The following is a 13733-nucleotide window of genomic DNA, read 5'->3' on the forward strand; positions in this document are numbered from 1 at the left end:
TGTTAAAATCCACTGTGCGGACATGAGGGGGGAGTGAGGGACAGAACAAGAGACACAGAGAGTCAGTGTGTTTGATGGAGCCTTATTGTTTTGCTGCTAATCAATAATGAGGAAGACGTTTAGGAAAAAAAATGTCAGATCTTCACACTGTGCGGGGGAGACAGAGACACTGTCTTTGTTCCGAGCGCAGGATCAGCACCATGGACAGCACCACGTGACGATCCTGACTGTTCTACTGTTCTGCTACACTGGCGCGTTCAGGGGGGCGAAGGGTGCTGGAGCACCTGCCCCTTTGCCCCTTTGACTTGCCCAGATGTGCCCTTTAGCTAAGCGCTGATAAGCAACGGATGCAGTTGATCCGTGTCCCGTACAGATCACCCTCTACGGTTCGGCATGCATGTGATCCGCGGACCACATGTGAGCATCATAGTTTTACTGTCACTGTTACTTTTGTATAAGTTATAATACCAGAAATCTCCATGCAGTGTTGCAGTGAACAGAGGACAGATGCTGCTGTGTGCAGCTCATCTCTGTGAAGAGCAACTGATTTAAAAGTCGTCACATCACCTTGAGTGAAATCCAGACCATAACTTTTTTCACTGATGTAACTCTGCTATCACCATAGAAACAGATCATAAAACTGTGATGTTCATTGAAACTTTGGTGATATCAGCTGTCTTAACTTCTACACAGCTCCTCTCTGCTCACCGCTGCAGCTCTGTCTCACCCCGTCTGTGACACAGTGTGTCTGCTGATTGATTGATCATGACTTCTAACCAATCAGATGTGCTGCTGTAGGCGGGACATTGAGCCAGACTACAGAGTGGAGTTGTGTATTATACTGTACAGTGTATAATGATCTAATATGTGTATAGTATATACATAGTACAGTATTGTATAAGTTTGAAGTTTTTAATATCATTACCATTATCATTATTATCATTATTATTACATTACATAACTATGGTGATAATTACAGACAGACAAAGATCAAAGTGCATTTTTAAAATAATTTAACCCTAATCCCACCACTTTTTTCTTTGTGGCTGATCTGAAAAATTGTCCGTTCCGTCACTCAAAAGTGTGATATGGTCCGTAAGCATCCTGTGTGTGTGTGTGTGTGTGTGTGTGTGTGTGTGTGTGTGTGTGTGTCTCACTCTGCACACACCTCTCATAAGTTATAGCCTCTAGTTAACCACACACAGCGTGCTGAGAGGAAAAAGTATGTCAGGACTCTTTGTGTTTCTATGTTTCTTTTGTCATGAGCAAAGTGCATCAGAGATCTGTATCATTTTACTGTCAAGTGAGTTTCAGTGTTTTTCCTCTGTTTCTAGAGGCTGTTAATTCACTAAAACGATGCAATGTACATGCATATTCACATCATTTCGGACTATTACAGTATAAATACAACAACAATAACAATAATAATTAGAAGAATTTGAATTGTGATTTTCTCAACCTCTCATTTAAACATATCAGTACTTGTTTATAACATTTGTATATATATACACACAAATTCAATATATTATGCATAAATATAAAATATATAATTTTCATACCCTTGCTGTCTTGCGCAAAGTGGATAGTCAAACTGAATAAAAGCACAAATACATTTAAATACATGATTTCTATATCATTTCATTATAATTTTTTTCTTTATTATTAGCACTACGAATAATAAAATTATGAAAATTATGAATCAGCACCATGGAGCAAATTCGTGGCCCCCTTTTAACTTTGAGCACCTGCCCCTCTAAAGGTCTCTGCACGGCCCTGCTGCTACAACTCATGAAGTTGGTGATTTTAGAGGGAAAATCCTCACCTTTTTTCAGATTAGTCAATAAAATAACTGATAATTAGATTACTGTGATTTAGGTGAGTCACCACAGGATGGCAGCAGTGGACTGAGGCAGTTTCTGTTTGACACAGGAAGAAAAGTAGAAATATGAAAAATGTCCGTGTGTCAGTTAACTGTTGTAAATATGGTCTATTATTAAAATGGGTAATTTAGTAATAAACAGGACTGTCCCGATTTTTTCAGGACATCTGGTCAGGTTAAAGACCAGTATAGAGTCCTAAAGTGTGTCCTGTATTTCGACGTGCACACGCCCAGAGAAGTCAATTCAAAATATCACTTTGCTCTTTGTAGAATATCTGAGCTGCTGTTTTCATATTAGAAACTCTACATGAACAGACAACAGCTTGTTTCTCTGAGGGAAACTACAGAACAGAGTCCCGACATGTCAGTGCGTCATGACGCGGAGCGAAAGTACAGTAGATAACACAGTCATCACTGATAACGTGACTAGACATGAAATATTTGAAATGTTTCAATCCCGGTTCTACCATGTAGAGCGCTTTATGACTTTGTTTTGAAAGGCGCTGTTTAAATAAAGTTTATAATTGTTATTTTTATTATTAATGAGCTCACACGTGTTGAACCTCTATGCTTCTTTTTGTCGGTTTTGATGCAGTCAGCAGCAGCTGAGTTTGTTGCAGATTTAAATCTTCTCCATAATATTGATCATGTTGTTTATCCTGCAGTAATATTTCCACGCAAGCTTCAGATTTAATTAAATACTACAGCTTGGTGTAAAAAAAATATTTATTCAGTATGAAAATTTAATACAAAGTATGGAATACTCAATACAAATTCAAAGTCAGCCAGTAGGCAGCAGAGCGATGCAATAACATCCTGCTGATGAAGAAAGTCAACAGATCAGAGACACTTTGTGACGAATATTAAAGGTGAAGAAGTACAATAATATAATTTGAATCATCTTTATTCAAAATCCACATTGGAACTGTGAAAAAAATGAAAACACAAAAACAAACAGAAAAATACAGTGTAAAATACAAAAGTATGAAAATAAAATCAAACAATAACATGAAATAGGATTAAAATTGTGAATAAGAAATAACCTGGTAGAATAGCATCATGTAGTCCTTCAAATATTGTATTTAATCTTTATTTCAAAGACAAATATTTTACATTCTTGTTTTTTGTTAAAAAACATTTCTTGGTTTTTGTAAATCACTAATAAAAGAAAAAAACACTTTAAAAAACGTAATAATTAATGATTAATATGAATTTAATCTAAATGATATTGTGTGAACAATGATCTGCTGAGTTATCTTCACTTTCAGTATCAGTAGAAAACAGTTTGGTGTGACATAATTCTTTCTTTAAAAAAAAATCAGCATGAATCAGTGAAGGTATTACATTTAAAACACATTGATTAATTAATAGCAGAACTATTGACAGTTGGTTGAAATGAAAAGTCGTCCTCAGCAGAAGAAAACAGCCACAGTGAGCAGCTCTGATACAAGTCTGCCACCAGCAGCCTCAGCCATCATCTGTGTGTTTGCTGCTACCAGAATAACTTGACTTTCTAACACAGTGATCATCAACAGATGCTTGTTTTTACTTGGAGTCTGTGAACAAACACGTGGAGCAGCTGAAAACGGCTTTTGATGGAGCTCGGATGCATTTTCAAACATTTTAGGAGAGAAATGAGTGAGAAAAGTGTCTGAGCAGCGCTGGACGCGGCGGTGAATGTGTGAGTTTTAGAGGCTCCTCAAAGAAAAAGCAGAGAGCATCAGAGCTCTGCATGACGTCAATATGAAGAGACACAAGTCCACTATCGACTCCTTCACTGTCAGCCTTCAGAACTTGTCCCACATTTAGTCTGGACTCTTTTATGGATGAAGAGAAAACACAAGTGACACGACATTCACACCGCACAGAGGAGCCACGGGCTGGGCTGAGTCTCCACGGTTCTCATGGTGTGTTTAAGTGCAGCCTCCAGCTCTGGACTCTTCATTAAGTCCAGTCAGACTCTCGTATTGTCGTGATTAGGATCAGAATACTCAGAGAAAATGGCAGAAGTAGCTCCAGCTCCAGCCGCTGCCGCTCCGGCGAAAGCAGCCAAGAAGAAGACTCCCAAACCGAAGAGGACTGGTCCCAGCGTCAGTGAACTCATCATCAAAGCTGTGGCCGCATCCAAGGAGCGGAGCGGCGTGTCCGCGGCCGCCCTCAAGAAGACTCTGGCCGCCGGAGGCTACGATGTGGACAAGAACAAGGTCCGCGTCAAGACCGCCATCAAGAAGCTGGTAGCTAAGGGAACTCTGGTCCAGACCAAGGGGACCGGGGCCTCCGGCTCTTTCAAGATGAGCAAGAAGGCGGCTGAGCCTAAAAAAGTCAAGAAGCCTGCAGCCAAGAAACCCGCTGCTAAAGTCAAGAAGGCCGCAGCCAAGAAACCCGCAGCGGCTAAAAAGCCCAAGACCGCAAAGAAGCCAGCAGCCGCTAAGAAGTCTCCGAAGAAGCCCAAGAAACCCGCAGCGGCCAAGAAAGCAGCCAAGAGCCCCAAGAAGGCCACGAAGAGCCCCAAGAAAGTGGCAAAGAAGGCCCCTGCAGCCAAGAAAGCCCCCGCGAAGAAGGCCGCCAAGCCCAAAGTTAAGAAGGCAGCACCCAAGAAGAAGTGAGCTGCTATGATTTTAAAGAAACTTTCACACAAAAGGCTCTTTTAAGAGCCACCCATCATCAATAAAGAGCATCTTCCTGTTTTTATTGTTGCAATTCACGTCAAATATTACGATATTTGCGCCTGTTCTGCGCGCGGGAACGTGTTTACATGAGGTGGGGGTTGCCCTGGGTACAACTGCGCGCCAGTTTCGGTGCGCGCGCCTATGAATGAATAAACAATAAAAAAGATGGAAGGTCACATAATAATTTATACAAGACCTCAGCTGACATTTATGTTTACAGTCAACACCTGCAGGACATCATTTAGTCATTTATTTACTGAAGGTTTACAGAAGAGTAAACAACATGATGGAGGGAATTCAAACTGAAAAAAGTACAGCTACTGCTGACAAGACTGAAAAGAATAACAATGTTAACAATAATAAGGCTTTACAAGCTCGGACTTATTATGATTTATTTTGTGGCGTTTTATTCAACATGTAATCAATAATGACTGCATTATCTGCTGTACTTTCATCTCATGTAAACACGGATCGCTCTCCGTCATGACGCACTGACAGTTAAAGACCGTAGTTTCCGATATCATCAGCAAAAACACATGATGAGTATTAGTTTAAATGACTTTTGTGGATGTTTTGAAAATTCGAGAGTCACGCATGTTTTCTATTTGTGATTGTGTCCATAATAAATTACAACCTGCAGTAAAGTCACTGCAGTTTTTTTTAAATAAAAATAATACAACGATTTAAATGTGATATAATTTCTTGCGTGTTTTATTTCATCAAGTTGTCTTTGTCTTTATTAGGATCCCCATTAGCACTAGCATAAGCATAGCCTATTCTTCCTGGGGTCTACACACATACACACATTGACACTTATAGACACCACAACCACATAAACACAACAAACATAAAAGTTCATCTCTTAAATTTAGAGAAACAAATTGTCATTTAGTACAACATACATTAAATCATAAACAGAATTATAAATCCATCATTATTGATCCAGAAATCATAGAAACTTGATCCTTTCATATGCACATACATTCATAATTCTTCATAATAAACATATAATCAGAATTACCTTAAATAATATTTATCCCTCCTGTGCCTCAACACATTGAAATCCAAGAACTGGGGTACAAAGACATTTCACATTCTCTGCTTTCACCATGGGTTTACATTTTATTTCTTACACCATTTCCCTCATCTATGTTTCCTTAAATAACTGTAAATATTGTTTTAACAAAATTTTAAAATGAACTTTAGTGTCCTCTTGAACAATATTCAATGGCAATGGATTCCACCTGACCATGTCTCTGTACATGACCGTTTTGACCGTAAGTTCAAGCACCTTAATGGACACCAGAGTAGAATCCTGAGAGTCTCCGAACTTTGGGTTTACAGAATAAAATCTGCCTGGAGTCAAATTCAACAATTTTTGAGACTTTTTTTTTATTATTATTTTGGAAGACTAAATAATTATTCTGACAGACCAAATACTTATTATGAGACACTAATTACTATTTTAAGAACAAAATAATTGTTAAGAAATACAAAGTCATTGTCTTAAAACATTAATTATGTTGAAACAATCAATTATTAGTTTGAGATACAAAATCATTTTCGGACACTAAATTATTTTTTTCCCCCAAAAAAATGTATAATTATTCTGAATTATTTTGAGATACTAAATCACTATTTGAAGACACAAAATCATTATTTTTGAAAACATAATCATTTAGAAATACTAATTCATTATTTTAAAGATTTATAGTTTTGAATCACTAAATAATTATTTTGAGATACAAAATAATTATTTAGCCGAGTCAGTATTTATCACATTTATTAAATAATACAAAAATATGAATATTGCTCACCATTAAGACTTGTATTACCTTCACATTTGTATATAAATGTCTAACACACCAGAGGTGTTTCACACAACTAGTCGTTTAGGAGCCAAATGCCAAGATGTTACTGACATTTCCAAATAATTGTTTTTATTAATTCCTAATTAAGTTTTTTTGTTTTGTTTTCTTTACGTTTATTTACCAATTGTGTAATATTTAAAACAAGAAAAAGGTGTAGTAGTTTCAAAATGTGGTCTTGTGTTGGTGGTTTGCACTGTATTGTACTTAATTGAAACATCTTTGGAACAACAAAGCAAGAGGGTCTTTGTTATGGCACATGTGCAGTGTTCAGTACATACACAGTTTTATATGTAAAAGACACATCTGAGTATTGTGCATCAAAGCCTGAGAGATCTAGCATGAACAACCACTGACTTACTGATGCTCAAATAAAAAGTGTTCCTATCAACCCCAGTCTCCCCTATTACATACGAACGCATGTATCAGTGATTATTGATGCTTCATTACTTTTTTGGAGGGGGTTTAGAGGGGCTCTCTATTCTGGCACATGCGCAGTCTCGAGCACAACTCAGCCAATCCTGTGTGAGCAACAACACACCAGACTTTGCCTCCTACACGTACATATAGAGCGTCCTGACCACTACTACTTTATTCGTTTTAGGAGATCACATCCGAAGCGACCATGCCTGAACCAGCGAAAGCACCGAAGAAGGGCTCAAAGAAAGCCGTCTCTAAAGCCACCAAGAGCGGCAAGAAGAGGAAGAGGACCAGGAAGGAAAGCTACGCCATCTACGTGTACAAGGTTCTGAAGCAGGTCCACCCCGACACCGGCATCTCCTCCAAGGCCATGGGCATCATGAACTCGTTTGTGAGCGACATCTTTGAGCGCATCGCCGGTGAGGCCTCCCGTCTGGCTCACTACAACAAGCGCTCCACCATCACCTCCAGGGAGATCCAGACCGCCGTGCGCCTGCTGCTGCCCGGTGAGCTGGCCAAGCACGCCGTGTCTGAGGGAACAAAGGCTGTGACCAAGTACACCAGCTCCAAGTAAAGCTGCTTCACTCAATTCAACAACACAAAGGTCCTTTTCAGGACCATCCACCATTTCTACCAAGAGCTGTGATCCTGCTTCTTTCACATTTCATTATGTATTTGTTTTTAATCATGTATTTGATTTTGGGTGTGCAACTTCACTTCAGTGTTTATTTGAAACTCAACAATGTTGCATGCTTTATCAGCATAATAATGAAAACAAAACGATGGCGGTGCTCATAGCCTGTGCACTTACCAAGGTCCGACGTAAGTCGACCCAAGTCCACAGGGATGCTGCGTTTAGTGACCGTAGTAAAATTACGCTACGGTGATACGTGATGTGCGATAATGGCAAATATTTTTTTTTTATCATGTGTTTTGGCGGACAACGAAGCGTCCTGTATGCGCGAGTTCAAAACATGCAGCACAATTAAAACCTACCTGGTTCTAAGTCCATTTCAATGACTATGAATATTTGAATATTAAGTGAAAATACATAAAACTTCCCACACAGTTGACTTATTACATGGCATGTAGGATTTACTTTGATTCCAGTTCATAGATACTTACAATTAGAAATTGTAACAGTCATTTTTTACAGTGTTTATTTTCTTGCAAATGCAAAGCCACAACATTGAAATAATCCACTTCATCAATTCTACCTTATTTACAATTATCCGCTTTTACAGACATTGACATAACTGAACGTGTATAATAATAATTTGGAGGTTGGTGTATCACAAGTTTTCTATTGTTTAACAGAAGGGTCCTGAAGCAGTTTTAGTTACAATACATATAATATGGTGGAAATCCAGCTCTTCAGAGAGAGTATGTGGCCCTTAAAAGGACCTTTGTGTTTTTAGTAAAGGGTGAACCCAGGACTTTAACCTCCGAAGCCGTACAGAGTGCGTCCCTGTCTCTTCAGAGCATACACCACATCCATGGCGGTCACCGTCTTTCTCTTGGCGTGCTCGGTGTAGGTGACGGCATCACGGATGACGTTCTCCAGGAAAACCTTCAACACACCGCGAGTCTCCTCGTAGATCAGACCGGAGATGCGCTTCACTCCACCACGACGAGCCAGACGGCGGATAGCGGGCTTGGTGATTCCCTGGATGTTATCACGGAGAACTTTACGGTGACGCTTAGCGCCTCCTTTCCCCAGTCCTTTACCTCCTTTTCCTCTGCCAGACATCCTGATAATTCAGACAGTAGACAGTCAATGTACCAAACACGACGTAACACCGTTCATTTAAATCTTCATTGAGGACGTGATAGAAAATAGAGGCTGGTCTGTTCTTCTTTGTCCTTCATGTCGGTTGATGATTAACTCTTTGGCAGCGCCACCTGCTGGACTAAAGTCCAGTTTCAACAGTCACGGTGTGACTGTGTAGATCACTCAGTAATGTTGCTTTCTGACTGTTGTTGTTGTTGTTGTTGTTGTTTCTCGTTGTCTTGTTGAGAAAAACATTGACAGTGTGTTTTTTTTTTCTTTATTTGGTCGCTGTCCGAGGTTCTGAACTGACAGCATCAGAGCAGATAGCTGCTGTCTCTGTCCAGGTGCTGAACCTGAGCTGCTGCTGAGCTCTGTGGAGCAACAACCGACATCCTGACTGACACTTCTAGCTTACTAGAACAACTTAAAAATATAAACACACTGAAGGACAAATTAATAAACTGATCAGTCATATTTATCCATCCACCTGCTCATAACAGGGGGGTTAAAATGAAATCAGAGTGATTTCAATGAGTCTCCACCAGATGGCAGCACTGCACTGACCCTGTCTCTGTGTGACTTTCTGGAGGACAAAAAGAAATATGACAAAATGACTGATAAACAGCTACTGGCTTGATTGTCTTTTTATATACACACACACACACACACACACACACACACACATATAAATCTTTATTGAATTACCGGTAAGTTATCAAATACAGAGTGCAGGTAGACGTTTAAAATGACACAATAGCTCTATTTTTTGTTATTTTTAAAATCGTGCAGCTATTATTCATTCATGCATTCATTCATTTTCTGTAACCGTAAGGGTCGCGGGATGCTGGAGCCTATCCCAACTGACATTGGGCGAGAGGCGGGGTTCACCCTGGACAAGACGCTATTATTATTATTACAATTAATTCACTAAAGTAATAATAATAATGGATTAGGATAAACAGTTAAAATCTTTTATTTTCATCTTAACAATGTAAAGTCACTATCCCTTAAACCCTGATAACAAATTATTTATACACATTGGTCAATTCATTACATAGTTTCAAAACACAAAGTATGTTCATACACACTACAAAAAACACAATCAAGGTGGTGTGATGGAAATGACAATTTCCTCAGAATGTGACAACAAAATGGCAAAAAGTGTTTATTATTCATATAATTTCAGCTCAGACACAATCAGGAAGTGTTTCTACACAGGATAGAGAAATAAAATATATAAAGTTTCACTGGGCGGTACCTCAGTGGTCATTCCTGCATTTTTAACAGCTGAAAGTGAAAAGTGTTCCTCTTAATTTTACTTTATTTCTACTCTATTACATTTTACAATAAAAATCCAAATACTGTACGGATGAATTGATACTGACTGTGGTTGTGCATTTATACTGATAATCTACAATTTACCTGTAATGAGCATGTTACAGATTATTAATGGTAAAAGCAGACATAGTAGTTAAAAAATATAAAATATAAATTTTTAGTTTACTGATTAATGACTTTTAGATGTAGGCCTGTTTGATGAAAATATGTTTTTAAGCACTTTTCATGCTCACAATACAAAGTAGAATGTGATTTACCATGACACACTATAGTACATTTAAAATAAATACTGACAGATGTGCTGACCTACAGGATTTTCTGCTGAAGTTGCTAATTAAAGAAACTCATTCATTCATTTGTCAAAGCAGAGCTTCAGCCCAGCAGCAAAACATTTTTGGAAGTGCACCTGTCATCAGAACATTTAACAAACACAGCAGTTATAAATGGTTCAAATAGAGAGTGTTCAACTGTCTAAATATTAGACAACTAAGTATTTAGAAGTAAAACTTATTGATAGAAAATACAAAGAAAGAAAGAAAAATATCGCCATGAAAATACATAGAGCCTAAAATAAAGCCACATGTAAATATCCAATTTGAACTTTTGTTTAAACATATCAAAGAAAATATTTATGATATGACAAATGAATATAATAATTACATTTGGCATCAAATTTACTGAAAAGACAGAAGATAAACAGATTTAAAATAGGAAACACCCACCTGTCAGTGTTTCTGCATTTGATTTTTTTAGTGTATTCATCAGATTTGTTATTTTGTACATTTTTTGTGCAGGAAAACACAAGTTCAGGCTACAAACTGACTGTTGTGAGGTTTAATTTGTTATTTGGTAAAATGACACTGTCCCACTGGAATTCACTGGTTAGCCACTTGTTCAATTTTTGGCGACCACATGTAAAGAAGAGTCTGAACTTTTGTGTCAGTATTTTTAAATAGTTTAGTCACACTGAAGAATGAAAATGTGGGACAGGAAATATTTTACATGTACTTAAAAATACTCATTTCAAGATAATAACTCATGGATATTACCAATTTATTTTACCTGCTTATATACATTAACTGTATGTTTGGATGATTACTGGATAATTTGGTTTTCAGTAGTGATTGTAAAAATGAATTCGTGAAAATAAATTGTTTTGCATTTGAAAGACTACAAACAGTAATACAACATGCCTTTAAATACATTATCGGATAAAGATACACAGGACAGCAGCTCTAGGTTGAACATAAACGTGATCAATGTGATGGACGAGATTTAAAGCTGTAACAAAAGTCAGCTGCTGCTGACTGCATGAAAACTACAAAACTGTATGAGCTCATTGATAATAACGATAATTGTCTGTTATATGTAGAGCTTCAAATGTGAATACAACAGCACAGATTCTAACAAGAGTAAAGTCATATTTCTAATTGACTCTTCTGAGCGCGTGATCCAAACACAGGTAACAGATATTCTCCCCTTTTCGGTTGTCAAAGAAGAACCAGCACTTTATGATGAGTATGTGGCTCTTAAAAGAGCCTTTTTGGGGTCTGGTTGAGGATCCAGCAGCTTTACTTCTTGGCGGGCTTCTCGGTCTTCTTGGGCAGCAGAACAGCCTGGATGTTGGGCAGCACGCCGCCCTGAGCGATGGTGACTCCACCCAGGAGTTTGTTGAGCTCCTCGTCGTTGCGGACAGCCAGCTGCAGGTGACGGGGGATGATACGGGTCTTCTTGTTGTCGCGGGCAGCGTTTCCAGCCAACTCCAGGATCTCAGCGGTCAGGTACTCCAGCACAGCCGCCAGATAGACGGGGGCGCCGGCACCAACACGCTCCGCATAGTTGCCCTTCCTCAGCAGCCTGTGAACACGACCGACTGGGAACTGGAGCCCAGCACGAGAGGAGCGGGTCTTTGCCTTAGCTCTGGCTTTACCACCGGTCTTTCCACGTCCAGACATGTTATGATGCTTCTAGAGATACAATTCAAAGAAACTATAGTCCAGACCGAAACAGTCCTCCATTATATCTCTGCGGAGCGCGCGCTGGACGGTCGGAGTTTCGTTAGACCAACCAGAGAAGAGGCTCCAGCAGGGGTCAGCCGCTCTGGACTCGATCGGATCAGGTTTCTCCCCAATCAGCAGCAGAGATTCGGGCGGTGGGTCGCCCCTCCTCTCGGTGCTGAGCTCCAAGAGGAGCCTCTCACCAATCAGGAGGCGGAGGTCTGGCGCAGCGTCACTGATCACAGCCGGTCAGACAGTTTAAGAGCAGCGTGTCTCTCCTCTCTACTTTAGTCTTGTTGAGAGAGAGAAGAAAGGATGGCAAGAACCAAGCAGACTGCTCGTAAATCCACCGGAGGCAAAGCTCCCAGGAAGCAGCTGGCCACCAAGGCTGCCCGTAAGAGCGCCCCGGCCACCGGCGGCGTCAAGAAGCCTCACCGTTACAGGCCCGGTACCGTGGCTCTGAGAGAGATCCGTCGTTACCAGAAATCCACCGAGCTGCTCATCCGCAAGCTGCCCTTCCAGCGCCTGGTCAGAGAGATCGCTCAGGATTTCAAGACCGACCTGCGCTTCCAGAGCTCCGCTGTCATGGCTCTGCAGGAGGCCAGCGAGGCTTACCTGGTCGGACTCTTTGAGGACACCAACCTGTGCGCCATCCACGCCAAGAGAGTCACCATCATGCCCAAAGACATCCAGCTGGCCCGTCGCATCCGCGGAGAGAGAGCTTAAACTATCTGCTGCTGCTCCACAAACACAACGGCTCTTTTAAGAGCCACCTCACTTTCTGAAGACACTCTTCCTCTGCTGCTCTGCGATTTAGTGATTTTATGTTGTTTTTTTATTGTAATTCTTGTGTCTCTTGCACATTCAACAAAAACGAGTAACTTCTGTTTCTTTTTTTTTGTATTTGCTTGACATGAAAAGGAATATAAACAAATTGAGTGATAAATCGGTCATTGAGTTTTGTTATTAAAAGATTTCATTTTAATCTAAATTCAATCATGACAGAAATTTATTTTAAGTGTATCACGTGCTGTCTGAAAAACCAATGCTTTTTTATGCATTTGTTTCTTAAAAACCTCACCCGTCTATCCTACTTTCTCTGAAGACGCTCTTCTCTAATGTTATGTAACTCCGATAATTTTAAGAAAATCATAACATTTAAAATGGTACGTTTAATTCGAAAGATGTTTGTCACTGATTTAGAAGAGTCAATATTTATCAGCTTATCTTCTGACCATCATTATAAGAAACAATTTCCATTCTTTTTGATAAATGGTCTTTTTTTTGCCTCCTTTGCACTCTGTACTGACTGGATAATCCAGCTGGTGGCGCTCACAGGGACATTTTTCATATGTGGATTATTCTATAAAACGGTGGAAAATGCTGTTATTTACTTTGTCAGTCACTAAAGTGCTTCAAGTTAAATTAACAATCACATTAATTATATGTTCAATAAATGATGGTAGTCATTAGGATTTAAATATTTTTAAATAGAATTAATATCCTTCACACTGCCATAACCAGAACACTGAAACTGAAACTGTTAAGGTGGCTAATTCATAAAATCAAACATTGATAGGTCACCCACACTTATGTTACTGTTGTTTCTGCTGTAAAACAAAACATTTATGTTGAAATAATGTTCTGATATTTTCAGAATCTTCTTTGTCCTTAAAAATGTCATTGGATGAAGAGCAGTGGACAAAGGTATTAAGTCCAGTTTCTTACTGTCTTGTTTACAATTTAATGATTTATTCCAGAATTTTACAGGAAGCACCACAGCCACAAGGC

The 13733-nt window shown here is 39.3% G+C and overlaps 4 protein-coding genes and 1 pseudogene across 4 annotated transcripts; 3 read left to right on the plus strand and 2 right to left on the minus strand.

Annotated features, from left to right (window-relative positions):
• Positions 1 to 3844: 3844 nt before the first annotated feature.
• On the plus strand, positions 3845 to 4500 carry LOC146330867 (histone H1 pseudogene; annotated as a pseudogene).
• LOC146330868 (histone H2B 3-like) lies at positions 4351 to 7434 on the plus strand. Its single transcript, XM_084710511.1, has 2 exons — positions 4351 to 4481; positions 7021 to 7434. Exon 2 carries the CDS (start codon positions 7042 to 7044, stop codon positions 7408 to 7410), a length of 369 nt encoding a protein of 122 aa, XP_084566637.1. The 5' UTR covers positions 4351 to 4481; positions 7021 to 7041; the 3' UTR covers positions 7411 to 7434.
• Positions 7435 to 8223: 789 nt separating this feature from the next.
• LOC146330869 (histone H4) lies at positions 8224 to 8629 on the minus strand. Its single transcript, XM_084710561.1, has one exon. It carries the CDS (start codon positions 8584 to 8586, stop codon positions 8275 to 8277), a length of 312 nt encoding a protein of 103 aa, XP_084566687.1. The 5' UTR covers positions 8587 to 8629; the 3' UTR covers positions 8224 to 8274.
• Positions 8630 to 11466: 2837 nt separating this feature from the next.
• Positions 11467 to 11900, minus strand: LOC146330870 (histone H2A-like). The gene has a single exon (XM_084710456.1). The coding sequence runs from the start codon at positions 11898 to 11900 to the stop codon at positions 11517 to 11519; it is 384 nt and encodes a 127-aa protein (XP_084566582.1). The 3' UTR covers positions 11467 to 11516.
• A 319-nt stretch (positions 11901 to 12219) lies between these two features.
• LOC146330871 (histone H3) lies at positions 12220 to 12715 on the plus strand. The gene has a single exon (XM_084710382.1). The coding sequence runs from the start codon at positions 12258 to 12260 to the stop codon at positions 12666 to 12668; it is 411 nt and encodes a 136-aa protein (XP_084566508.1). The 5' UTR covers positions 12220 to 12257; the 3' UTR covers positions 12669 to 12715.
• Positions 12716 to 13733: the final 1018 nt, after the last annotated feature.

Source organism: Lutjanus erythropterus, chromosome 3, assembly GCF_056507025.1.
Source record: "Lutjanus erythropterus isolate fLutEry1 chromosome 3, fLutEry1.hap2, whole genome shotgun sequence".
In the NCBI taxonomy this organism is placed as follows: domain Eukaryota; kingdom Metazoa; phylum Chordata; class Actinopteri; order Lutjaniformes; family Lutjanidae; genus Lutjanus; species Lutjanus erythropterus.